Source organism: Augochlora pura, chromosome 4 (assembly GCF_028453695.1).
Source record: "Augochlora pura isolate Apur16 chromosome 4, APUR_v2.2.1, whole genome shotgun sequence".
NCBI lineage: Eukaryota > Metazoa > Arthropoda > Insecta > Hymenoptera > Halictidae > Augochlora > Augochlora pura.
Window position 1 is genome coordinate 14,350,297 of NC_135775.1, and position 27,464 is coordinate 14,377,760.

The window sequence follows — 27,464 nt, forward strand, 5'->3', positions numbered from 1 at the left end:
CAACTACTGGAATCCAAAACCCAAATATAACGGTTATATATTGACTCCTAAAAGTATTTGGATGCTAGTATAATTTTGACTTTTGCACCATATATATAAATAAATATACATTGAAAGAAAAAAGATCCTTTACAGTATATTAGAGTATATAAATGTTAAAATACAACAAATTCTTGTTTTAGTATAAAATGTTTACCTATATAATTGAAAAAACATATAAAAAGGACACCGAATTTTCACGTCACAGAGGTATTCACAATACACTTATTAAGTTAAGGTTAAGTTTATAATATAAAATATTTTTTAAAATTTTTATTACTAGTTTTATATGTTCATTGTGTACTAATATATTAGAAGTTCTAGATGTTTTAAATGATAACTTATTTACGTTTTTCTATAACTCTGTTTTACACGATTTTATGATTTTTTATAGTATGTATTCTTTTGTTACAACTTGTATTATCAAATACACTTTATGGAGATAAACAGTCATGTATAAGACATTTGTAAATATAATTTGCTGTTTTAATTTGTTAATGCGTCTGAAGAACTTTGTAAAATTAGAACACATGTTTGACCCATTTATACGATTAATCAACCTGATTTTAAAAATTTCTTCAGACGGATTAACAAATTAAGATAGCAAATTACGTTTACAAGTGTCTTATACATGAACTCATACAAGTTGCAACAGAAAAATACATACTATAAACAAATCATAGGATCGCGTAAAATAGGAATGTAAAACGACATCGATCGTAAATAAACAGTAATGTTTCAACCTTCAAATTTCTTGAAATATATCATCAAGCAATAGAGATATAAAATTAGTAATAAAAATAAAAAAGAAATTTATTTTTATAATTTTTGAACTTAACTTTATATGTTATCCGAATACTTACGTGGCGTGAAAATTCAATGTTCGTTTATATTTTGTGAATCACGTAGATTACGTTTTATTCTAAATCGAGAGTTTGTTTTATATTGACATTTATATATTCTACTTTAATAAAGAATATTTTGGTAAAGAATTTTTTCCTTTGAATGTACATTTATTTAAATATGTGGCGCAAAAGTCACAGCTATACCAGTGTCCGAATACTTTTGGGAATTATTGTAAAACCGACGCGCAACATCGGTTCTGAAGAGCTAAAGTCCGAAACCAATATAAGTCAGAACCGATACACCTTGTAATAACAGTTACGAGACTTTCCTTCATAAATGTTTCAGCCAGAACCGATTTATAACAGCTTGAAACAGTTATTTTCGGTACCTTTTCAATCTCTGTTACTTAGATTAGAATGGAAAAGCTCGATAATCGGTCATGGTAGACGGGTCTCGCGAATCCTCAGCTAGCTGTGACACGTTCCACGTTCGAGGCCTCGACAGAGATAACTGGATGGGGCGTGAACCGCCGAGAGAACAGTGCATAAACACGCGAACGGCATCGATATCAACGGAAACGAGCGTCGGTGGATACGTTCCAAGGATCTTTCTTTTTCTCACGATAGAAACAATACTTTTATTCTCGACCATCTATTGTGCTAGTTAGAAGTACCGTGTTTTCAAGGTTCCCGGCGATGGGCGTGTTCCGGGGAAGCCTACGCAACGCCTCGGCGGCACCACCGATGAAACGAGTACACGGTGACTCTATTGAAAACGTCTCGGGAAATAAAAACGATTCCGATTAGCCCGCTTTCCACGTGAAACATTTAGAAGCTTTTCTCTCGGAACCGTGCTGATCAATCAGCGGATCTCTGGTGTCCGTTCGGCCGAGGCCGAGGATCTAGACTTGCGTTAGACCGGAAGGAGACGCGCGTGTACGAAGACTGTCTATCGCGGCGTAGGATCGTGGCAGCAGGCAACGACCTGGGTGCTGCGAACGCGCGAGGAGCTTCGACTTCGACATTGCTCGGTGCCCTAATAAACCTCTACTGATTCGGACCCCGAGGATGACGGGCTCTTTTATAGCCAGGCCCAGCCGAACCGAAAAGAAACTGGTTAACGTTCTTCGCTGCCCTCGTCTTGACAGGACAGGCCAAGGTCTTCCGGATTTGGAAGCCGCTATCGCGCGAGCCGGATCTTCGATTCTTTTTTCTTCTCGATCGATCAGCCGTCCGTGGGCCCGTCAAAACAGCGGGGCCCGGCCAAGTAAACGAGGTTAAAAAACTGAGAGACAAAAAAGGAAGGCGTGGAGCGTTGTTATCGATAGATCGTTAGCGGTTTCTTCGGGCGGGGAGAACGGCGTTTACGAAACTGACGACCTTGCTGTAAAATTGCTCGCGGCCGTCTTGGTCGCGGTTGACAAAGAGAGTACAGGAAAGGAGAGAGCTAAACGGAACGGGGACTGGCGCCGCGGAAGGGTGCAGGGAGGTTTAGGCGAGGTGGACAGGTTCCGAAAAGAACAATCGAGGATTGATGAAACTGCGATAGGTTGGACCGCGGTGTTAGCTACGCTAAGACTGGATCGATTTCGCAAGCTGTCGAGCTGTTTGCCTACGGCAAGGCGTTCCTCTGACCGTCCTTGTCTAAGCGACGATGTCCGTCGGTATGCGATGCGTCGCGATGCGTCTCCAAGTGCCTCTCGGGTGGGCGTCGAAACGGTTTACTAATTGTTACGCAATTGTATTCTGTCGCTCGAAGTAAACACGATGTATAACGTAACGTCATCGGTATTGGCATTAGCATCGATGAAAGCCGCGCGGAGAGAGACTCGTTACGTTATCGTGGAAATAGGGAGACCGGACTACCAGATGGGGATCGCGTTTATTAATTAACGCGCAGTCAATACGTTAATTAAGTGGTGTTATCTCTAAATGCGAGGGTTGGCCGCCCGTTATAGACTAGTTGACGGGGGACCGATCCGACGCGCTGTTGCGTTATCTAAGAACAAAGTTCTCCAATCTAATAATGCGTCGGGCGCTAGGCACCGGGCGTTACCTGTGCCCGGTCGACGAGCGTGCACCATGCAGATTCGTCGTGCACGACCGACGATGGGAAACGATACGGTAAGGTCGGTTAGCCGGTTCCAACAGCCTGCTGTTCGCGGATTTCATCGTACACCGTCGTCCAAAAGTACCGGGACACCTGCCGGCTTCGAAATAGCAACCTATATTTCACCGTCGTTGCGAAATTCCTGTCAGTTGTTGCAACCACGTGAGATTTATTTCTTGAGTGACTCTCTGAAAGCCGATAGACGCGATGCTTGGATCCACTAGCAGGTTTCCAGCAGCCCTTGAAACTGCAGGTTGGAAATACCTGGATGCAGCATACTTTTTGCGCTGTACCAGAAGGAAACTCGATCAGTTTTCTCACGAAGTAATAATCGGAATTTTCTCGAAGAACGAACCGCCTCGATATTCAGCGATTGTCGCTTTTGAGCAGCGGTGTAGGCGAAGGCCGACTGCGGCGAAGGTGCCGAGGAGCAGGAGCAGGAGCAGGGGAGGGTTCGAAGGGCCGTTCGAGTACGTTGCACGCGGATCCTTGCTCGCCCGGTCGATCGGTTCATCGTCCTTGACAATGTACTTCCACGGACGAGGAACGAAACGAAAGGAATCGAAGGGAAGCGAGGCGTATCGCCTCGGAGGAGACCCTGAACCGCGTGTGTTGTACTCGTTGAGTAGACTGCGAAAACAGGAGGGAAGAGTGGCACTGGCTTGTTGCGCAGGCCACGCGGACAGACAACGAGCGTTGTGTCCCAGGACGAGGAGGAATCGGGGTCGGTGGTGGCGAAACGAAACGAAATGGACAACGGAGTGGACGCGTTTCGGGTGGGAGAGGTCAGTCGCAGCTCGGCGGAATAAAAGCGCGGCAAGTTCGACGGTAGAGCATCATTCGTCTCTCAGCGATCACACAGCTGTCTACGAAGCCTTTGTTCACTGTTGAACCAACCAACCAACCCAACCGCAGTCATGTACAAATTCGCCGCTCTGTTCGCTCTGTTCGCCTGCGCTTTGGCCGCGCCGCATCCCGAACCAGCGCCGGGTCTCCTGGCCGCTGCTCCTGTTGCGCTCCACGCTGCTCCAGTGGTGGCTGCGCCAGTCGCGGTAGCGCACACCGTGCCGGTTGCCACCAGCTACGCCAACACCTACAAAGTCAGCGTGAAGAGCCCGTTGGTCGCCACGGCTCCTTACTACGCCGCCGCTGCTCCCATCGCCGCCGCCACCGTCGTCAAGACCGCTCCTTTCGTTGCCGCCGCGCCGGCTGCCTCCATCTACGCTCACGCTCCGGTAGTCGCTGCTGGATACACCCTCTGAGCGACCAACGCCAACCACGATCGGCCTGCCGTTCTACCCTGAACCGAGAGCCGCTCTAGTCGACCTGCTGCTCCTCAACAACCTCGTCGTATCCCATGATGCGGTGACAGCCATCTGGCCACACCGTAACGGTGTCGTCTAATCTACGAAAATAAATTTTATCGATGTTCAGCTCAAATCAGTATTTCTTCTTCCAAGTCTGTTCTCTCCCTTCGTTCTCTAAGATGCCCGATCCTACGTTCCTGTTTTCTACCTAGTGTCCTAAACAGTTGCTGGTTTTACTTCGAACCAGCAACATTCTAGCGTAACGAAGACGCAGGAGTTAGAATAAATGTACAGGTTCAGCCATGATTAGGTTTCTCATCCCATTTTCCACGGATGTCGAATTTACATCCTGGGATAAGCAGGATTGCATGTCCTCGCGAAGGAGCCGCGAGTTGCGAGCACGAAGCATGGCGGCTGGAGGTAAATCAAGTAGAGAGGTCCGACCACGAACAGACAGCTTATCCCATTGTTCTTGATATGGAATCGGCAGAGCGAGATTCTTTTCCCGACTTCGCTCTGGCCTAGAGTAACCTCGGCGATACCTGTTGCGCCACTTATCTCGCGCGTTTCATTAAAATTTCTCAAGAAGCATTAGATGGTTGCACGGCGCGCTTATCCGAAGAGGCAACGGTTCTCGTGAAACCAGTTTTCCAATCCGGAATCGGCTCCGGAGGAAACATCGCGGAGACCGCGGCTGAGAATGGATTTTTAATTGATAAGAGAACTAGCTCCTATTTCATGCGGGTCCGTGAACTCGGCGTAATTTATACAGCTTCGGAAATCGAGATCGAGCCCCGGCGAATCCGCTGGAGGATTCGCGACCGCGGAGGGACGGAGTACTTAGCGGCTTCGGGAACCGGTTATAATCGTCCCCCCGATTTTTGTCGTCCGAACAGGTACGCCCTTGCCTCCTTCCCAGGCTGCGAGTCCACGGTAGAAAAATCGCGCGTTCGCAACGCGGAATCTATGAAATAATTAACGACGTCCTCGTCGAAATTTCTTCGATAAAAAGAAGAGGAACAGCATCCTCCGAAAATTCGCTTAATGTCTCGATAGAATCGGCTACCATTTAACCGAGGTGGCTCGCGTTCTTCCGAGGTCAAGGCCAAGGAGATGTGTCCAGCAGGGCGAACGTATTTGTTTTGTATTCGGACGATGGCCGATTCCTTTTTTTCGGCAGCTTGCTCGCATGGAGGTAGTTTGCCGGTGTCTGCTCGTCCGCGACGAGATAAAAGCATCTCGAAATTTTCTGCCTGCACACGGGGAGTCAGGGTGGAGCGAAGTTATGGGCCGATAAGTCCCGCCCCGTGGTCTCCGGGCGAGCAGCGATGCGCAGGGACTGGTAGGTCCCAGGAACGAGGACGAGTTTTCTTTTTACGGTGCCGGCAGGATCTCTATAAGTACGGCAGGTTCGCGAGGATCCTCGACACAGAAATAGTGGTGCGATTTGAGAGTTGCTCGTAGAATCCAACGAATCGGAATCGTCATGTACGCATACGTGAGTACCGAGCTTCTTCGAAATCATCCTCGTATACCGAGAGAAACCGTGTCTCGTTGTTTCGCAGATTCTCTTGGCTGCTGTGATCGGATCGGCTAGCGCCGCTCCGACGTCGACGTCGACGACGAACGTCAAGTTAGAGACGGACCCGAAGCCGCTGGACCTGGTAATACCTCCGCTGCTGAAGACTGAGACGAATCTCGCAGCAGCCCCGCTACTCTCCGAGGCGTCATCTTCCGCGTCCGTGGTCGCAGCCGCGCCTGCTGGTGGACCTGCTCAAGCTGATGCCGCCCTCACTACCAACCTTAAGGCTGGCGTTCCGTCTCCGAAGTCGCTTTCTCTGATCTCCGAAATTAGGAGCCCGCTGATCGCACCTGTAATCACGCCTCTTGCTGCCGCGCCGCTTCTCTCCACTCGGCAGGTTCGTAAACCCCTTCGTATTTTGAGCAACCTTCGCGTGTCGTAATTTTTTGCTGGAGGCGGTCTTCTTGGTCAGCAACCCCTTCTGGGTCGAGGAGATGTGTTATACTTGTTAATCGGTGCTCTGTGGACTCTGCTGCGTTCCTCCATTGAACTGCATGTTTCAAATAAGATTTTGAACGAAAGAGCGCAGTAAAGTAAAGGCTGGTAGACTCTTGTAACTAGATTGTTGATTTTATGCATTTATGATCAACGAGTTGATGAAATTGGAAAATATACAAAGATCGAAAGAGTTTTAGATTATTTATATATAATTAAGCACTTGCCAAAATTATTAAACAAAGAATGAAATTTGTATCTCGTTCTTGAGTGTTCAAGTTTTTGAAGTAAGCCTTCATTTTGCGCAAAGACCCGCTGTCTTTGTGCGAAATAGACATGTTCTTCATCAATTGCAATAAATTCCTATTCCTCTTTAATGATTTTTGTAAGTTGAAAATAATACACGTACGATGTTAAGTTTTTGAAATTTGTCTGAAATTTTGAAGTTACATTTACCTATTTTCACAATAAATGCATAAAATCCACATTCTACTAATAAGTATGACTTTTCTGCAGTTCTTGATCGAGCTATTCATTTAGAGTAAGATTGAGGGTGAAAGGACATAGCAGGTTGTAGGATCGTTGGATCACCATAGACAATTGATTAGAATCTTTTGCACCATACGTTTCTGTACCGATTTACACATTTTAAATAAGGTAGATGAAAGACGAACGCAGTAGCATACAGACTTCTTTAACTCTTCCACGATCCTCTCTATCGATCAATATGTTTGAGCTAATATGAACAAAAGGAGAACGCAGTAGGGTGAAGACTATTGGAACCTGTTGACCTTGTTGCCGTCCTCTACCAATTTACACATTTTTAATATGGTGAACGCAAGAAAAACGCAGCAGCGTGGAGACTATTCGACCCTTTTAACTACGCCATGGTTCTGCATCGAGATACGTGTTTAAAATAAGTTTGACGATGGAAGAATGTTATAGCATGAGGGGTCGTTGGGTCAGGAAGACAATCTATTGGAACCCTGTAGCTTTCTATCGATCTACACGTTCGAAATAAGGTAGACGAAAGAAGAACGCATCAGGGTGAAGACTATTAGACCCTTTTAACGTTGCTACGAGCTATTAGTTTAAAATAAATTCGAGAGAAGAAGACAGTCTATTAGACCTTCTGACTAGTGTTGAGATTGGTACCACATTAATACATATCGATACCGGTTGACAAATTTTGTATCAAAGACATAGGTATTAAACAGAATCGATACTACTCCAATATTTCCTCTAAAATATCGGAAATATCGATGCCCGACTGGTACTTCTACCACATTGTACGCAAATGTTCTCTAATAAACGATAATTCGTAAAGTACCAGACAAGCATCGACTAATCTAAAAAAAAAAATATTAAAGAAACTACAATTCAATAGAATATTAGTTTTAGTATCATTTTAATCTTTTGCACTCCAGTGGCGACTCTGCGGCGCCATTAAAATTTGTATAACATGTTCAAAAATTATTTCTATAAATATCGTTAAAGCTTATATTTGAAAAATTATGGAAAGTGTAATTGTTATATGAGTCCTAGGGCTCAATTTCATATGCATAGAATGAATTTTCTTATATAAAATGAAAATATTAGAAGCCAGAAAAATTATTTTAGATTTGCAGTTCAAATAGTTTCGAGTGCAAAGAGTTAAGAATTCTCAGTATCGACGAATAATACTAAGTACCAAAAGTTTGGACACATATCGATACCTGCTATCGAGCAGTTTGGTTTCGAATCGATCAAATATCATCAATAATAACAGCATCGTTTCCATCGCTACTTCTGACCCTGCTGCAGTTTTCGATCGAGTCACGCATTTAAAATGACACCGCGGAACGGAATAGGAAATACGAACGGATAAAATAGAAGAATGCAGCGGGGTGGAAGAAACTCCGATTCTTTGAGACGTTTCCGAATGAATGTGGTTCTGTTACAGATAACGCCGTACATTTACACCGCCCCGGCGATCGCATCTCTGGAACTGGCAGCGGCACCTTCCAGCTACTCCATTGAACAACACGGCTATCGCATTACCTACTGAATCGGCGAATCGCCAGCGATCGGCGTTCCCGACCGCTTCGCGCGGTAACAACGCGTCCAAAGCGCGCTGAACAGCTCCCAGAACGTGTATCAGCTGCCAGACCCCGGCTTCTCCGCTCACCGGTGATCCTCTTGTACCTTGCATCGATAAATTCGTCTCGGCGTCGCAACGCGACCAGCAAACTGAAATACATATTCCTTCTGTAAAACGAGATTTGAGAACTTTATCGACGCGCACCCGTGACCTTCCTCTCTTCCACCGTCCTCCTCCGGTCGTAAATCGAAATGGAAAGTGAAGATAGGGTCTGCTTTCTCTCGGCAAACAAACCTTCTTCGAACACTAAGCGCTCTTAACTGTAACGATCTTTTTCTCGCGTAGACACCTTTCCCCTCTTAATTAGTGCACCGTGATCCTTCTTTATCGTGGACCGATTTCCCCGTTGTTCTCCGCTTATCACGCGCGTGCATGATAGTTACTTAGTCGTTGGCTAAAGTTTTGCGCCAGGTGCTGAAAGCTTTTCTAAATGTATTTCGAGACAGCGAAATGGAAGAAACCGCGCATTTTCCATTTCGAACGAGTTAACGAAGGAAACTGGAATCGATAACGATCCACGATTCGAATCGGGTCGCTCGAGTTCCGCGTAAAACCCCGAGGGTTACGAGACAGGGTGGAAAACCCAAGTTACGCAACAGCGCGGCGGTTTCGCTCGACGCGAGGCATGCACATTAGTTTCGATCGTTGCGTTCGTAATTTGACCCGAAAACCGACCCGGCGACGCTTTCGCGATCCTCGAACGATCTCGGATCTACGGAAGTTGTTGCCGGTCCTCGAAAGAGACAATGGGTGTCCGAAGGAGACGATCCCGTTCGGTCACGATCGTGAATAGATCCGAGTTTTCGTGAACGCGGAGAAACACTTTCTCCCGGAACTCGTGGGAGAGAGAAAGAGCGACGGATTATGAAAAAGGCGATCGCGCCGTGGCGCCGTTTCGGCTTATTCTTAACCTTCGGCGAAGCTTTCGTCCGCTTCCAAAATCGGAAAAAGGCTTCTGAACAATCGTCGAATCACTTTCCCCGCGTGATGCCGCGACCGCGGCGGAGAAACTTTCTTAAAGTTGTTGCGGCTGTCTCTATGCTAATTGCTCGGATCGTAAACATGCGAATGCAGTTGTTATGTATTTAGACCGTATGCGGTTGTCTGCGACGCTGCGTAAGGAAAATTCTTCGTATAATGCCGTCAGGATTCCATTTTATTTTCATCACCCTGCGGAAATCGAACGATTCAGACGTCATTGGGTCGCGGGGAAAGATTTCTCTTTCAGGGTCCTGAGGAGCAACACCATGGCCGACGACCCTCGAAACAGGCTCCTACTTTCCGGGAACAATGTCTTCTCGGAGAAACACACCCGGTTGCTTTGCTATGCTTCTTAGCATCCATTGCGTAACTCCATTACCGAAAAGCTGCGTTACACAATTTGCTTGCGCACGTCGCACGCACCTACGTAGTCCGCGACCGAGTCATCCGTTTTTGGGTGTCCTAATCACGCAGCGTTATTTTCGTAACCCAATTCGATGTCAACGTTTCTTCGAAGATACGATCTTCATTGTCTATGCAATATAGGGTATTATCCCAGAGCAGCCCTTACATCTATTTCACACGAAGATACTTGTATCGCGATACGGCGTTTGATACGAAAAACAAGTAGCACGTTATTGTATTTAATTATAAGCGCGGTTGATTTTTATTGTACATGTATCGTGATACATGTGTCTCTATTATTTCATCTTAAATCAAAGGAACTTTTCCCTGTTGGAAACACAGAGTTTTTCTATATTATAAATAATGTGCACTCTTCTATCATCTGCTATATTCTTTCATACATATTTTAAAGGGTATTTCAAAGCGTACTTTAACCAATCAAACTACTGGTAAAGATTTCTATTAACAAGCTGTTAGGTATGAATGTCGTTCCATTGCTTTAAGCTATCTCTTATTTCAATAAACGTAACTTTTCTTTTCCTTCTAAAACACTATTGCGAAAGTTCTAATCATTGTAATCTTAAAGAAAGTGATACGCAGGATGTTATTATCGCAACGTTCTTATAGTCCGTAAAGATTTATTATAGTAATTTCAGAAACTGAAGTTATCCTATTTATAATATCATAACTAATGGGTATTTTCTCGTATATATTGAATAAATAAATCTATAAATAAATAAATTTTCAAATGAAACGGGTACTGACGCAAACGATGCCCTCAGAGATCAGATAGAAATCGCGTCGCAGTGGTATTAGGTACGTTCACTTTGAAATAAGATTACGATAAAGAAAGATGCGGGTATAGCCGTTTAAGAATGGTAACAGGAAACGTTGTCTTCGAAATGCATTGACGATCGATCGCCGGAACGATCGAGGCGACAGAAGTTTCTACTGTTGCGATCGAAGGAACACGAGCTGGGTACCGAATAGATTCGAAGAGGATTTGGCAAGCTGACACCGGACTGCTCGAACACGATGCGGTTCGGGGAACCTATTCGAGACGGATGTCCGGCCACTGTATGACTCACGAGCGTAACCCCACCGTCGTGAATTGGTTTGGCCACCCGTTCCAGCATCACGAAAAGGGACGTCTCTATATAAGATAGGCATGGCGCCGGGGAACGCACAGTGTAACCTCGTTCATGGAGAAAGTGTTTGGTTAAAGAGCGAAACTCCGACAACGCATCGCAGACGTTCGCCGACAGCCGTTCGTTACAGAGATCGTTTGCGCGCAGAAATTTTGATCGGACCGCGAGCTTCAAGACGCGTCCGCACCCTAAGGTGAGTTTGCCTCCCTAATATCAGCGCGACTTCTTCGTTTCACGCGTTCTTCGGCCCGCAACTTAGTTTTGACCAATAAATAATATTCTTCAATTTCTGGAACATCTTCGGCGATATCCACGCGCTTCCGCTCCCGAACATTTTCAAAAATTGTAGTTTGGCAGTTTGGTCAATCGAGTGCCGAGGAAACAAAGAAAGGACTGGGAGATGATCGATCGACGTTCCGCGATTATTACGCAATAACTTTCACCGGGTTCGAAAATTTTCGAAAGAGCGGTCGCGAGGAAAGAGCCGGGCGTGGGATGAACATGAGACGGAGACCGCGGCAAGGCCAGTTTACCGACTTTCTCCCGACATCCTCTCGCTTTCGTTAGACAGTCGATTTCTCGGTCAAACAGGTCGCGTTTGCGCTCTTTAATTCGAACGATACTTTTCCCGCGGATCACGCTACCGATTTTTCTTCGCTTGTTCGCTACACGAAGAAATCCCAATATGTATTTCTGCAGGATGAAGCTGTGGGTGATTTTGTTGGTATGCGGAGCGACGGGTACCTTCGCGACCCAAGTGCCGGTCGATTCGGGCTCCAACGATTGGTCCTGGCAACCCTCGGTGAACTTGGAAACCGTGGAATCGACGGGCGAATTGCAAGATGGTAACACGGACACGAAATTAACGTCGGAACCAGCTCCGAGCCAAGAATTCTTCGGCGACGCAGCGAGGGAACAGAAATCGGTGAGACTTTTTGCGCTAAGTCTCGAAACAACTTCTTTCAGGATCGACAAACGTAATACGAATGATTCTTCTATTGCAGGTGGAAGCTGTAGTCGATGAAATCCTGGCGTCCAGTCGCCAGGGTCGTAGCATCGAAGGCTTCGATCAGGTGTACGCCGATCCGAACGTGAAGAACGCGCTGCAACTCGGAAACGACACGGTTGCTCGATCCTACATCAGAGACAAGCTGTGCACGTTGGGGCTGATGAACGTTAGTACGCCGAGAAACTCGCGACTCTATTAATAAAGTTACATTAAAGTAACTATTAAAATAACATCAAAGGACTCGTCGATTCATCTTTGAACTATTTCCAGTGCGAGAACGTCGAGGGACGCAGGCCGTATTACTCACCCCATCGAGGGATATACCCTCAAGACATCATCTACGCGCAACCGGTTACCATAAAGCCAGTGGGAAGACCACTACCAGCGATTCCTGTAAAGAGACCTTACGGCCCACCCAAGGCGCCGCCCGGCTTATCGAGCAGCTTCGGTTCCTCGGGTCCGACTTCGGACATCGTTTACGGAATCGGGGGTGGGCCTGTGCCTCCTCCACCCATCTCTCAGTTCCCTGGTGGGCCCGGAGGATTGATCGGCTCCTACCCCGGTGGACCCGGAGGATTGATCGGCTCCTACCCCGGTGGCCTGAAGAAACCCGGACCCCCGTACCCGTCGTACGCGTCTTCGAAGCCCGTGTACGAGGGAGGCTTCGAATACGACGGTAACGATCGGTTCATCGACAAGAAACAGATCGCGCTGAGACCGGGCATCGTGGGAGCCGACGGGTCGGTGCAGCAGCATGTCCATCATCACTATCATCACGGCGAGGGAGGTAGCCAAACCGGTGGCTTCGTCGGAAGTCCGTCGATCGGTTTAGGTACTGTTGGAACCAGCTACGATCCTCCTGGCCAGTCCATTTACGCCGGCGGTTTCCAAGAGTCGGACGACTATAAGAAAGCGTTCAAGGTGAAAGCGCCGTCGAGCAGCGGAGGAAACAGCCTCATCGGGTCCGACGGTTCCGCGTCGGCGAACAACTACGCCAATAGGTATCCCGTCTACGAGAAACCGCCTCAAGATTTCACCTATGCGAAGCAGGACGGCCAGAAAACTGGCAAGTACTACGGACCCGGGAATTATGTCTCGTCGAACGCGGTTCAAAGCGGATTGAACGATTATTCGTTCGGCTCGAGCAACGCGAACAACAATTACTATTATCAGAACGAGAACGAGTTCGGAACGAATGAGTTCGGAAACGATTTCTCCGGGAGCTACGCAGCCGACTGCGTGTGCGTGCCTTACGAACAGTGCCCGGCTTCCGAGCACGCCGGTCGCAAGGACGATCTCTACCTGGCCATCGATCCACGAAATCTGAACAAGAATATCGATGCCGAGGCCGCCGACGCGCCAACAGATGCGTCGAACTTGGAAGGGAATGGAACCACGACCAACGTCGACTCGCCGATTTCCAGCGAGGCTGAGACCAGAACCAAGAGGGAGGTTGCCAAAGAGGAAGACGCGACCGTCGAGGGCAGGAAGAAGAACACCGGAGAAGGGGTAAGACCGCTGACAAGTTTCTATCGTTAGTTGCGACCCTTTTATCGTGGGAAGGGGTGCCGAAAGTTTGACGGGCCGGTCGCCGTCTGTCCTACTTTTGCCCGTGACTAGAGCCGCGACTTATTACGGAGACTGGGATCTCTATCTGCGTGTCCGTTCGATCCCTGGTTGCAGAGACTCGATGCTAGCGATCTGGACTCGTCGAAATTAAACTTGAAGCCGACCTGGGGAGTCAGTTTCGGTCTACCGCAAACCGGCGGCCCGTACCCGATCAATCCTTACGGCGGCAATCCCCTGGTAAACCCGTACGGCGGTTACGGATCTGATCAGGGCCTGAATTTGGGCCTGGTCTCCGTGAACCCTCTGCTAGCCGTGCAATTCAGCAAAGACGAGTACGGCGACAAGGTGGTCAAGCCGTTCGTTAATTTCCACGTGACGCCGAATCGGCACATCGTCCAGAAACTCGGTGATCTTCTAGCGTACAAGAAGCAAGCGATCTACGGAAATTATGGGCATGGTCCTGTTTACGGACCCGGTTACGCGCCCCATTACCAACACCCTCCAAAGCCGAGCGTGTACTACGAGAAACCCCACTACCCCCCGAAACCCTACTACCCCTCGAAACCGTTCTACCCGTCGCATGGTCCCGCGTACCATCACGAGCCCTCCTACCCGGCCGCGGACTATTCCGATTATTATCGCGAGGGCGACGATTACGATTACGATTACGAGGATCGGTCGTACGGGCGATCGAACGCGAACCAACCCCAGCCCGAGGATCGACCCGTTGACGAAAAGAGGCTCGCTGAAGGGGCAGTCGCGAATACGGGGACCTCTGGAAAGGTATCGTTCCCCAACAGAAGAAAGCGCGAGCTAACGACCGAAGATGGGGTAAGTATCAGCGATGGAGGGTCGTCGTCGGCGGAGATCCAAAAGGTACATGCTCGTCGCGTCCTCGGAGAGTCTCTCTTTCCCTCTCTTTACCGAACCTGCTGGTTCGAGCGAATCCATTCGTTTATTACCCGTAAGACACCGTGATCATGCGTCGAGCTCGTCGTCCAACGAGATATCCGATTTCTCCACAGAGACAGTTCCTCGGCGGACCGCCCAGATCCTGCAGTCCTGGCTACGTTTGCTGCCGTAAGAGGCAACAGGCCGCGAGACCGCGTCCCGGACAGTGCGGAACCAGGTACACGCAAGGCATCAATGGACGCATCAAGACCCCTGTCAACGTCGACGGTGACGCCGAGTTTGGTAAGCCTTCCGTTACCTTCGCGAAACCTGCGCCATGTGCCTTATCACGACTAAACCGTTTTGTTATCCATAGGCGAGTACCCGTGGCAAGTTGCCATCCTGAAGAAGGATCCCACGGAGAGCGTGTACGTCTGTGGTGGCACCCTCATCTCATCCAGACACATCCTGACTGCGGCGCATTGCGTCAAAACGTACGCTGCTCACGATCTCCGAGCTCGTTTAGGAGAATGGGACGTGAATCATGACGTCGAATTCTATCCGTACATCGAAAGAGACGTGGCCAATATCGTCGTGCACCCTGAATTCTACGCAGGCACTCTCTACAACGATATTGCGATCCTAAGAATAGACCACGAAGTTGATTTCCTGAAGAACCCTCACATCAGTCCAGCCTGTCTACCGGACAAACGCGACGACTTCGTGAAAAGCAGGTTCGTGAGCATTCTTGATTCAGAACAGTTATATCGGTCTGGCGCACAGCGTTCGCTCCTATATGAAAATGTATGACTAAATTAAGGTCTCTTAAGTGCTTCATTTTCGATATGGAACTTCTAATACATTTTCAACAGTTTAACGCTCGTGTTATACACATGCAAGTGACAGAATTATTTGCACAAGCCTATAAATGATTTTTGACATAAAACTATTATATCTTTATCATTTTATTAGAATCTGCAGAACGTACGAGTTTTGAAAAAGCAATTGATTTCATAGAATTTAACTTTTCAATCTTAATTTGATTAAATGTAACACTTTAATTTTATTAATTTTTTTCTGTCGTTCGTGTGGCAGTTAACGCGTTAAAGATTAAATCAAAATTTTTTAATCGATAAGAAAACATGTTTAAACATAAATTTAACTGATTACAATTTCGTTATTAGATACGAAGCTTCTGATCGATTAATTTATTACAATTTGTTATCGTAGAAATAGTTACTGAATAACTTTTTTTTGTCATTAATATTGGATCGAATTATAAATAACTTCTGTTTCTTTAAGAGTTATTTATTTTGCTTCTTTTTATTTATTTTCTTTATTTTCTTTCTATTTTATATGTTTTGAACTCTCGTCTACTTAGCGAAAGCAAAAGCTTTGTCCCGGTGTGTAGATAGGAACAATAAATTCTACCCAGCTGCATCAGAAGTTATTTCTGACACGACCTAATATTTCGCGCCAGAAGACTGTTTAGATCTTACATTTCGAATTTTTGACTTTTATCCAATGGATGTAACACTGCGATAGCGTTGTGAACCGTTGATCGTTCTGCTTGAATAGATGCTGGACCACCGGTTGGGGTAAGGACGCTTTTGGAGACTTTGGCAAATACCAGAATATCCTGAAGGAGGTGGACGTGCCCGTGGTCAACAACCAGATCTGCGAGCACCAAATGCGTAGGACGAGACTGGGTCCTAGTTTCAATCTGCATCCAGGATTCATCTGTGCTGGTGGCGAGGAAGGCAAGGACGCTTGCAAGGGTGACGGTGGTGGCCCTATGGTTTGCGAACGACACGGTCGTTGGCAGTTGGCTGGAATCGTGTCCTGGGGAATCGGGTGCGGTCAGGCAGGTGTTCCAGGTGTTTACTCACGCGTCTCCCACTATCTCGACTGGATTCAACAGATCACCAATCGTTATTAAACAATTTCTATTCGTTGCCAGACTGCTCGTCCGAGCTATTCGCCCAAAATCATCTATGTATCTTTATGTATAACTTATAAACATGTAGAGGGTGTGTAATATATGTGTAAGAATGCGCTAGCGTAAGTTGGGAGTGTTTCGATAAATTATGTAGCTTGTGACGAGTTGTTCTCGTCAAAAGCATGATTCGAAGTACGTTCGGATCGTTGAGTAATGCATTTTATTTGCAATATGTTTGTTACGCAATGTTCGTTCCAATACAACTAATGTAATATTGTCAACCTGTTTTTCTTTCTTTTTCACCCGATACCAATTGAATATTGGATTCTACAGCTGCATAAATAATTACAGATAGAACTAATAGTCAACGTGAATGACTTTTACTTGTTATTTTATAGTTTCTAATATTATGAAAATATTTTTAGGAGAAATCTTTAGTTCTAGTGTTAATTTTCTCTGTTCAATTAGTTCGAGTAACAGAATGTTAAATTTCAATAATAGTTTACGTCAATTCATCTTGATTGATAAATGGAAGCCAATTCGTGTAAATCCGTTAACTAAAATTTAAATGAAGAATTTTACATATTAAAAAATAACAATGTCACTAATAATTCAAAACACAAGTGTTATTAATATTAATATGTAATTACTTTATTTAATTTCTTTTATTCTCAATTTTTATAAATTTTTTAGTCATTCCATGGTCAATACAAGTGCTGCTACCTATTGTGTTTCTATGAAGAAATCTACTATATTAGTTTATCGACAGGAAGATCCTATGATAAAGATGCAGTTGCACTCTACTTACACTGATTTGGTTCAGAACCGTTGAAGTAATCTATAAATCGATGCAATAGTATCATTGGTATCATCGTATATTTATATTTGAAAAGGTGTTCTTTAAATCTTTTCGTATCATTTTCATCACGGCTATAATGATTCCTTTTGGATTGCAATAATTTCTTAGACGAAAACGAAAACTGATACTAGAATGTTGGTGGTCGGGATTTTCAAAAACGGAATAACATTCATGATTGACTTGTTATTATTAGAAATCTCTATCACAGATCAAATTCGTTAAATTGCGGCAAAGGGTTATTTGAACTTTTTAAAAATCTGCACCAACTCAAAAATAGGCAGCAATGATTATACCCTTTATGTCGGCGTATTTCTGAACTAACGTTACTTATCCCGGTATTTTGTAACATGAAAGGGCAGGAGCAATGTGCAACAAGGATAGACAAGGAGAATGGTGGTGCCATCTACAGTGGTGAGTTCGTAAACTAATTGTCCCTATCATCCCCATGTGTATGACAAGGACTCTAGTAGCATGCAAATCCTCTGATAAAAATTAGTGAAAAATAATGAACAATATGTAATTGTCATAATTCATGTGACCTTGTACTTTGTAGATATGGATTATATGATCTTCGAAGGAGAGAATTTAGAAGAAAAATTAAACAAAACAGACGAAAAGAGGGGAAATGCGACAGCACTACAGTAAATTCTTCTCATTTGTTCCTCAACCTGAAAACAGAAATGGACAACTCGGGTAGAGGGGATACTACGCGACTCGTTTCTGTACTTGTTTATAATCAGCAAATAATTGATAATCTAATTGATACTCGTCTAATTAATAATCGTTGCGAGGCTCCAATAATCATATCTTCTCTTCCGAACATATCCACCTTCGTTTAAAAGTTGATGAACAATTGGGGAGAATTTACTATATTAGCTGCGAATTATTAATTATAAAACGTTAAGTGTCATTAAAACTTATTTTAAAGAAGTAATAAGAATGTAGGGAAAATGAAGAAGGTACGTATGTAGTCATAGATAAACACAACAGCGAAGAAGAAATAATTAGTAGAGAAATTAAAAGGACAAACTGTTAAACTGAAAGATAGGACTGTTGAGATGGTTGAACTGATATAGGCAATAATAATATATGATAATTGATCATTAAATATGAAAAGTTAAAAATAAACGAAAAAGAGTATTGTAATTATAAACGTAGTTATTTATAAAAATTGCTTGCGAAAGAGTATTTCATTTTATTTTATATTCAGGCTGTGACAGCAGTCTTATCATGAAAGATTAATTATGTTTAAATATTAATAATATGTCATATATACCGGTCCAATAATGTCTCTACACCTAAAAAAATATAAAATACGCAATAAGCAATGTCGGAAAATTACTTAAAACAATTTGACAGGTTCAGGGTTAGAAACTAATTTCTAAAGCCATAAATTATACATTTTCAGCAATAAAAAATCATTTGTATTTCAGTCTTGTGCAGGCTTTATTTCTAGTTGATGAATTCGCGAAGAGTATTACATTTTTTCTTCTTCTTCTTCTTCTTGTTTCACTGTCGAACCTGTGAGAAATATATGACTGGAGAATTAATGCGCGATCGTATTATGTCAATGCACGCGGTGGGTACGGTTCTGCGTGATGTTCTTTTGCTCAGTCTGTTGGATGCGCTTAGTCTGTTGCGAATATTCAGCCATGTGGGCTGAACGCGTGTCTTAATTGTGCTGTACCTTTTTCTTTGCACGTTTATATTAAATAGTGAATTTATAGTTACATGTGTGTTTCACTAATAACCCATGTGAACGGAGCTTGCTGAAATTAAATTACAAAAAAGACCTCCTTGTCTTGCACAATATTTGTATTAGGGATATGTATAAGTAACTCGAGAAAATATCGTTAATAATTAATCAATGAGGCGCAATTTATAAACATTTCCAGTCAGATAATGCAGAAGACATGTTCAACTTACACATATAGTTTGTAGCCAGTTTATATTTAGTTATATTGTTACTTCAATTTTGTGAAGGTTTGATTACAAATTACGAATGCGCAATCGCAACGATGGAAAAGTGGACGATGAAGAAAAATTATTTCATTACTTAATTATTTTAACACTTTTGAAGATTAATTAAGAGCCTTTACAATTGAGGAAACTAATGTGAAGCCTAATAACTGAATAATAGCTTTAGTAATAGCCCATTTCTGGTAATAATGTTAATAGAGTGTATATCTTGCATTAACAATTTTACATGGGAATGTTTCTTGCTCTAGTTCTAACAATGTATAAGATAAAGAGAATCAATTGCGCGACGAGGACAGCGATCAATTTTGCCACCTACTTTGGAACAATGTTTTATACGATTCCTAATAGCTTCAGAGTCAGTTTTGTATCAGGAGCTCATGATGTCCATTAGGTGATAAATGAGCTTACAGGTCCAGCTTTCGTCAAATGATGGCGCCACTATTCACTTTCATGTAGAGTTGCTACGCACTTTTCTCGTTCAATTTTTAAAAAAAGAACATTTTAAATTATCGAAGAGTATTGGTGCTATAGACTCTTATACTGAGCTCCTGTAATAGCGTTTTATAAAAGGTATGAGAAAGGTATAAAGCTGAACAGTTTTCAAAGGGTTGAAACTTTGACTTATTTTTATCAAATTTCTTCATGTGCTATAATTACGATTAGTTCGTGCCTTTATTCTTTTTACATTCGGTCACATACATTTGCAAATTCATACAATCTGTTTTAATGGTTTTCAGTGGCAATAAATTTGTATCGGTCATCTCAGATATATCTTCATCGATGATCCATGGAAAGTCTTCACAATTTGGGTTTTCGCTGAGGCCAACATGGGCTGCTTCATTTGTTTGAATCTCAATGGAAAAAGTAGAATCCTCTGGCAATGGTTTCAGATAACCCTCACACATGGACAACTTTAAACAAATTGTTCTGAGAGCTTCCTCTGTTTTTAAATAATATGGATCATTCCTGCAACAAAGATCAAAATGTTTAGTAAGTCTTTGCTACAAACTTTAAAGAAGAACACGTACTCTGTATGATTTATTTGTAGCTTAACAAGATCAAAAGTGAATTTCTCAATTGGTTGCTTGTCTATGTTGTAAACAACAAGATTTACAGCCTTCACACTGTTCTCATCTTCTTTGAGTAGTTCCCTAATAGCAGTAAGAATATTTTGCAAGTATTCATTAAGCTCAGGATGTATAGAAACAAACACCACTGTACTATAAATCTTCCTCTTTGTAAAGATTTCCTTTGGATATAAATTTCTGAAGTATAATATATGATTAAATGCCACTTCTAAAAATTCCAGCAAGATATCTAAACAGACTGCAAACATTTTCAATTAAAAATTCAATTTTATTATGTATTATTAATTCAAATTGTTCAAACTGAACTATTTACCTATATTATGTTGAGACATTTCGAAACTTGTTTCACCTCTTAAAATAATTACTAGACCACGGAAGTCTATGCAAATGACGGTATTAAGGGCATTAAAAATATTAGACAATTTTTGAAAAAAGAAGTTTCATATAAACGTGCTAGACTTCAAGAAAAAAACTATACACGTATCAAAATAAATACATTATCGAAATGGAAATAAGAAGATAAATTAATAAAATATGCCTGATATATTTAATTTTGTGTTGTATATCGTATATTTAGAGATTAATTTGACGCGCGCCTCACGGGAAACCAATTGCATATGGCGGTCAGTGTACATCAGACGGTTAGACTGTTTTGTGTGACTTTTGTTACCTTTTAATAAAGATTAGTAAAAAGTACTAGTGTGATTGGATTCACGAACGTGACAAGTGTTCCCTTACAATCAGATAATGTTGTAGGGGAAGAATAGAATGTTGAAGAAATAATAGCGGCATTTCTCATAACCTCGAACACCAGCAACGAATTCCACCTTCGTGCAGGTATATAGCTTACGATTTTTAGGCGTGTAATATTGTTCATATGTTTTAAATTTGTTACCGATTAACTACGTTACCCGTCTTTTATTTATCGTTATTCTTGACCGAAGAAAACTGACAAAATCAATTGTATCGAGTGCCACTTTCGTTACGTTTTTATTTTACCAGCGAATCGTGACTTGCCTATGGCGCGAAATGAAACGCGTGCATTTTCATGTTACACTATTTCATTACCAAGCTGCAAATATTCATACAAAATGTAATACTTAATAAATCAATTTACAAAAATGACGATCTGATACAGATTTATATTCTTTATTAAGATTTTTATTGAATCAAAAGCAAAATATGAATGTGTTTAAGTTTATTTAATATTTTCTATTTTTAAATTTTCCTGTGAATTTTAAATACAAAGAACAACTGGTCTAATAATTAGCGTTTTTATACAGTACTCCATAATTTAAATTTTATTATAAGTTTGGAATAAAGAAATTATAATGAGTATATATATCTAACTGGTATAATTATTGTTATAGAGAAAAATGCCGCCATATAAGAAGACTGATTTAGAGAAACTAGCATGGGCTTGGGTAGAGAATGTCTTACCCGAAGAAATACAGAAAATACATTTAGAATCTGCCTATAGGATAGGTTTAAAAGCCTGTAAAAATTGCAAGTGAGTTTTACAATCTCCCAAAAATTTCTCTCGTTTTCTTATTAGATTAATGCTTAATGTAATTGTATATTTTCTTTACAGACGTAATTGTACGAATAATCCACAATGTCTAACAGGCATAGGCGAAGAAAAGTATATGAAGTCTCAACTAGTGGAAGTAGCATCTTTAGAAAGTTCTTTATCTGAATTACGTGACCCTACAGAATATGTTGGTTTAAAGAATCTGGGTGCTACTTGCTATGTGAACAGTTTAATTCAAATGTGGTTTCACAATGAAGATATGAGGTATATACACTTGACTTTCTTACTATCACTTCATCTTATTTTTGCAAGTATTAACGAGAAACTAAATTGGATATTTTCAGGAGAATAATATACAAATGGAACATCACAGAGGACCCAGAAGAAATGGAGGCGGTGTGTCAAGCTACGAAGGCGGGAGTACCATTCCATCCTGTGACAGCAGTCGGCCAGTTGCAATACATATTTGCTATGATGCAATTTGGAAACAGACGACTTCTTGACCCAATGAATCTCGCGATCGTGTTGTCTCTGGACACTAGAACTCAGCAGGATGCGCAGGAGTTCTCGAAGCTGCTACTGTGCCATATCGAAGGGAAACTGCAACAAAATGCGGCACTGAAGCAGACGTTGCAGAGGCTGACACAAGGGAAATACAGCTATATCAATTGGTGGGTTTTCTGAAGTGGAAAACAAATGAGAATTGTCCTAAACGATGATGATGCTGATGATCTTGACGATGAGAACATGGTAGGACACGTTGCTCGCTACGGTGACTGGTGCGATCAACTGATCTGACCGACATGGAAGCTAATACCTCCTAAATAACCGAGGTTTTATGTCTGATGCAGCTGCTCGAAGTGCGGCACCGAATACCCGACCTCTACCACGTTCTACGAGCTGGATCTGCAGCTCGCGGCTACCCTCAAGGAGGCGATAGAAAAATACTTATCCGTGGAACATCTAACTGGAGCGAATCAGTATCATTGTGTTACTTGCAATGATAAAAAGGACGCCCGGCGATTTATACGCTTGGAGTCCCTCCCCGAAACGTTGAACATACAATTAATGCGTTTCGTCTTTCACAGGTAATTATCTACGTGTCGCTTTTCCTTAAAGTTCTTGGTACACCTTACACTAATCCTCCCGATTGCTGTGCCCGATAGAGATTCTGGTCAGAAAAGAAAGCTGAACTCTTTTATACAGTTCCCGGAGGATCTAGACATGTCTGAGTATGTCAGGTCTCCATCACAAACTCATGTGTACAGCCTTGTTGCGGTTCTGAGCCACAAAGGGCCATCCGCACATTCGGGTCACTACATTGCCAATATATGTAACTTGAACGGAGAGTGGTATCAGTTTAGCGATGACAAAGTTGAGAAAATGCAGAACAAACGGATTGAAGACAGCGTGAATGGTAAGCATGGGACTTATCACGAAATGGTTTGTTCTCTTAACGATACTGTCAGACTCAATTGAATATACTTTATGGATTTCAGACAGTACGAAAGTTGTAAAGCGTGGACGTGTCCCAAAGGGCTTCCTATCATCCAACACGGCGTATATGTTAGTTTATAAAAAAGTAACTATGGACAGTAAAACAAACAACATAAAGAAGAACAAGATGAAGAAAGAAGTCGAGGCTAATAGTAATAATGTAGAAACTTATAGCGATAAAGAAAAACCAGACTCGCCGGACGAAGTGAAGCGCAAGAACGGACCAGATTCTACTGTCCTTAATTCCAGCGTTCCTACCAAAGTGCCGAAATTGGACGTAGAAAAGAATGCTGAGTTCGAGAATGTAGTGTCTTCTTCGGAGGTTGTAGATTCAACTTCCAACGAACGAAATGGAAAACATGAACCAGAAACCAAGGAAAATCATTTCGAACTTAAGAACGCAAAAGTGGACTATAAAAGGCTAAACGGTGCTGCGCATCGAGCCATGAGCTGCGGAGAGAGAGACTTTTACGAAGAAGTAAGAGACTGTATTACTTGTACAATATTTCGAAAATATACGGCTAATCTTTTTCAGATGGAATTTGAGAGCTGGGAAGTCAGTTCTACGTTACGCGAGTTAGTAAGGCAGGAGAACGTGAAGCATGAGTTGAGCCTCTTGGCTATCCAGCAAGAAAAGGTATACGTCAATAAATTATGTGACTTATGTTCTTTGCAAGATCTACCTTGGCGGTGACTTATATTTACTTTCTTTGCAGCAAAAGGAAATCGAAGACCATAACCTGAAGAGACAACTCGTAATAGACATTTACAACATTATTTCTAATACTGTCTCTTGGGATAAGTATCAGTGGATCCCGAGCGACTGGTTATCGAAATGGTTAAACGGCCACGCGTTTATCGAGGGTGTGCCGCCAATAGACAATTCCACCCTGATGTGTCCGCATTTTCGACTCGATCCACTGAAAGTGAATCGCGCTAAGTGTCTACCTTTGCCAGCCGCAGAATTAATCTTTGAGAAATACCGCGGTGGGCCGCGATTAGATCAAAACTCGTTGTGCGAAATTTGCGTAAGGCGGCGATATAAGCTGCTCCGCTTCAAGATTTCGTTGGAACGCGACCACAAGGAGGTCAGCGAGCTTATCCGAACCTTCAAGGAACCGTAAGTCATTCTTATTTGTAGTTTCTTGATTAATAAGAATTTGGTAGAATCGGTTTACTTTTATGGCGAAGTTTTAGCCGGCGGTCTTATATAAGATTCTTTTATTTGTTGTAGGTCCGAGACTAGTTACGTCGTGGGCGCAGATTCGTTGAGATCATGGCGGAGGCTAGCGATGGAGAAATTTATAGATGAAATAGAGCATGAGATTCAAGACGAGGACGGTCAAGCTTCGAACGAGCCGGAAGAGGACAGTAAAAGTAGCAGAAAAGACAGCGAGGGAGCAAAAGAAGTGGAGGAGAACGAAGAAAATGAGGTGATACTCTACTTCAACGAGGACCTGCTCTGCGAGCATGGATCTTTAAAGACCCCAGACTCGACCAGGAAGGTGGTTCCAAAAGAAGCTTGGCTCACCCTCCGGAAATACTTTCCTGAATCAAAGGAGTACCCTGTTTCATCCGCGTCTTGTTCGATTTGCGAGGTATGCCTTACAAAATATTCCTTGGTGATATGCATCTGTTGCAATACATCTATATGGAAATGTACTGCTGTTTCAGGAGAAAATGGAGAATGCACAGAAAGCTAAGAAGGACGACAAAATCAAAGCGAAACAGCAGAAGGACGAGCTCAACGATTTGTATCATGGGAGGAATAGGAACGAGATACAAAAATGCGAAGACCCTGAGAAGGTATTCTTCATCGTGGAGAAGAGCTTCCTGGACAGCTGGCGTTCCTTCATTCGGTAAGTTCATTCGAATAGCACATATAATTATTAGTTTATGGGGCTTCATCCGATCGATTTTACCCTTTTTTGAAAACAATAAAACCCGTAATGGAACGAAATTATAAGGATCTGCAATTTATGTGTATTGTATTTATTAAAATACTCTATGCTTGATCTAAGCTCGCTATGTTTAATTTTTGGGATCGACTAGTGCTGCCTTCTCTAGACAATCGCACGAACCTATACGCCATTGTTCATGTTAGATGGCGCGACAAGTATCTCTAGAGACTGAAATAATGAAAAAAGATTATTTTGATTAAATATTACTTTAAGTAAATGTCACATATTATTATTGTTAATTAGTTATTATCACTCACACTAGTTTACATAAGTTTAAATATTTTATAACATTCAACGGATGCACTTTTTGAACTATAATGATCAGAAACACGTAATATTTAACATTTGTGTGGCTTACAATGAATTGAATTTTTACAATTTTTTGAATGGAAGTAAAACTCGAATTTAAAGCTCTATCGAACTAGGAGTTCGGTGCATCTCCTATTTGGGGTAGATTGCCTCGGAGACACCGAGAGCCTCGAGAGATTTCGATGCATCCCTTTTTCCGAGCGCTTAAACAACCGCGACGAAAGACAACGCGCGAAACGAGCCAGAAACTGCTATAAATCATTCCATCCGGTCGGGAAACGTCCTCGATCTTCGTTCGAGCTTGCAATTAAGCGACGAAAGACGCGGGTCCGAGCCAGCAACGCGGGGGTGGAAACGGTTCTGGGGACCGTGCGGAAAATCGGTCCTCGGCTGGGGGTGGCGAAGTAGGGGCGAAATTGCGGCCGCGACGAGCCCCGAATAAGGCGAAACGGTATTAAGACGGCGGCGGATGGTGTTCCTCGAGGCTGATGTATCATTTGCCGGCGGGTCGTTAGGCGGTTTCAATTAGTTTTCCGTGCTGCTTCTGGCCCGGCATCCACACGAGGATGAGGGAGCCCACCGCAGCCCTTAATCGCGCGGTCCAGTTTTTTCTCATAATTAGGAAAAGCTCGTTAATGCGCCCCTGCAGTTCCCGCCTCGCCCTCCCGGCCGGCCCTTGTCGAATTCGAGGCCTCGCGGATGCTTCTCGGAAACTGTTTTCTGTTTACCCATTCAATCGACTCGTTAAACTTGTGTGATCGTGCATACTACTTTGCGGATCTATTAAGCCGGTGAATAATCTTTCGGCGAATAAACATTTTAAAAGCAAATTTCTAGGAGAAGTTCTCGTATATTATTTCAGGTTTGTGATCCTTGCGATGATCAATTTCCTTTGATAGCGTATGCAAAGACTATTCTCGGACATTTCGAGCCAGGCGTTTTTGTAGGCACGTTTTTCGGGACAATTTCTGTCCGCGCTATAAATTGTTACGGACATGGGAAAGGGTGTCTGAAAAATTAATTACTGAAAGGCGCGAGCGAAGACAATGGCATTGGAAAAGTATTCTCCTTTTGAAATCGTTCCCGTTCAACGAGGGAATACCTACGGGCCAGATTTGTGGGAATTCTTCGCATTCCTCCTCATTTTTCCACCACGGAGGCGCAAAATCGAATTCCACGGTTTGCTTCTAAACCAGAATTTTGAACTGGTCTCGAGAAAATTGACTCGATCTTCATTTAATTCGATACAACGTCGGCCAGCGGTCTCGTTAATCGTTTCTGGCAATTAAAATTTAATCACCGCTCGTTTCATCCTTTTACACCGGCGATAAGGCTTGCCCCCTCGTTTCGGTCGAGGTTGAGGGGTGGGAGAGAACGGCCACTTATTTCGGGTTTTCACGGGCCTTTGGCCGGCACCGAAATCAAGCGTGACATGACACACGCCGTAATCCGCGCAAAGGGTTGATCCCAGTTTAGCCGGCTGTCCGTAAACCGTGGAACCCGCGGGACTTAAGCCCCGGCAAATTTGAATCCGTCAATCTTGACCGTCCAGGAGGAAGCGTATAATCAGCCGGTTGTGCTCCCGTAATACCCTTGCCCGGGCATTAGGGGCTTTTTTCCGACGGTGTCAGAAAGATTTAACACCGGTGTTTCGGAAGCGGGCTTAATTTCGCGTCGGGAACCCATTGCGACATCTTCGCTGACCGTTTTTCTGCGCCGCGAGTCCTCGCGATGATCATCTTCGTGGAGATCAACGCTCTGGTTCGTTCCAGCGGATCCTCGGGAAATCATTTTTAGGAAATTCTATCCGGAGGATTTGTTTGAACTCGAGAGGACCGA

The 27,464-nt window shown here is 43.4% G+C and overlaps 4 protein-coding genes and 1 long non-coding RNA gene across 5 annotated transcripts in view; 4 read left to right on the forward strand and 1 right to left on the reverse strand.

Annotated features, from left to right (window-relative positions):
* The first annotated feature begins 3,844 nt into the window (after positions 1 to 3,844).
* LOC144468998 (uncharacterized) lies at positions 3,845 to 4,428 on the forward strand. Its single transcript, XM_078178838.1, has one exon. The coding sequence runs from the start codon at positions 3,912 to 3,914 to the stop codon at positions 4,254 to 4,256; it is 345 nt and encodes a 114-aa protein (XP_078034964.1). The 5' UTR covers positions 3,845 to 3,911; the 3' UTR covers positions 4,257 to 4,428.
* Positions 4,429 to 5,787: 1,359 nt separating this feature from the next.
* On the forward strand, positions 5,788 to 8,365 carry LOC144469358 (uncharacterized). Its single transcript, XM_078179539.1, has 3 exons — positions 5,788 to 5,799; positions 5,867 to 6,220; positions 8,261 to 8,365. Exons 1-3 carry the CDS (start codon positions 5,788 to 5,790, stop codon positions 8,363 to 8,365), a joined length of 471 nt encoding a protein of 156 aa, XP_078035665.1.
* Positions 8,366 to 11,677: 3,312 nt separating this feature from the next.
* Positions 11,678 to 27,464, forward strand: part of LOC144468432 (uncharacterized) — a 61,981-nt gene continuing 46,194 nt past the window's right edge. The window contains exons 1-20 of the mRNA XM_078177891.1: positions 11,678 to 11,917; positions 11,997 to 12,167; positions 12,272 to 13,510; positions 13,685 to 14,414; positions 14,594 to 14,764; positions 14,838 to 15,195; positions 16,040 to 16,392; positions 17,614 to 17,670; positions 17,813 to 17,900; positions 18,188 to 18,218; positions 21,698 to 21,837; positions 21,919 to 22,122; positions 22,203 to 22,529; positions 22,710 to 22,946; positions 23,025 to 23,275; positions 23,358 to 23,833; positions 23,891 to 23,992; positions 24,072 to 24,475; positions 24,590 to 24,953; positions 25,030 to 25,214. Of these exons, the coding sequence (XP_078034017.1) occupies positions 11,678 to 11,917; positions 11,997 to 12,167; positions 12,272 to 13,510; positions 13,685 to 14,414; positions 14,594 to 14,764; positions 14,838 to 15,195; positions 16,040 to 16,392; positions 17,614 to 17,670; positions 17,813 to 17,900; positions 18,188 to 18,218; positions 21,698 to 21,837; positions 21,919 to 22,122; positions 22,203 to 22,529; positions 22,710 to 22,946; positions 23,025 to 23,275; positions 23,358 to 23,833; positions 23,891 to 23,992; positions 24,072 to 24,475; positions 24,590 to 24,953; positions 25,030 to 25,214 (6,128 nt within the window). The remainder of the gene's footprint in view (positions 11,918 to 11,996; positions 12,168 to 12,271; positions 13,511 to 13,684; positions 14,415 to 14,593; positions 14,765 to 14,837; positions 15,196 to 16,039; positions 16,393 to 17,613; positions 17,671 to 17,812; positions 17,901 to 18,187; positions 18,219 to 21,697; positions 21,838 to 21,918; positions 22,123 to 22,202; positions 22,530 to 22,709; positions 22,947 to 23,024; positions 23,276 to 23,357; positions 23,834 to 23,890; positions 23,993 to 24,071; positions 24,476 to 24,589; positions 24,954 to 25,029; positions 25,215 to 27,464) is intronic.
* On the forward strand, positions 19,673 to 21,164 carry LOC144468639 (uncharacterized). Its single transcript, XR_013493838.1, has 2 exons — positions 19,673 to 19,809; positions 19,977 to 21,164. It is a non-coding gene; the product is annotated as an uncharacterized LOC144468639 (long non-coding RNA).
* Positions 19,893 to 20,781, reverse strand: Polz2 (DNA polymerase zeta subunit 2). Its single transcript, XM_078178254.1, has 3 exons — positions 20,641 to 20,781; positions 20,268 to 20,565; positions 19,893 to 20,205 (listed from the first exon to the last, which is right to left on the reverse strand). The coding sequence occupies exons 1-3, from the start codon at positions 20,657 to 20,659 to the stop codon at positions 19,899 to 19,901; spliced, it is 624 nt and encodes a 207-aa protein (XP_078034380.1). The 5' UTR covers positions 20,660 to 20,781; the 3' UTR covers positions 19,893 to 19,898.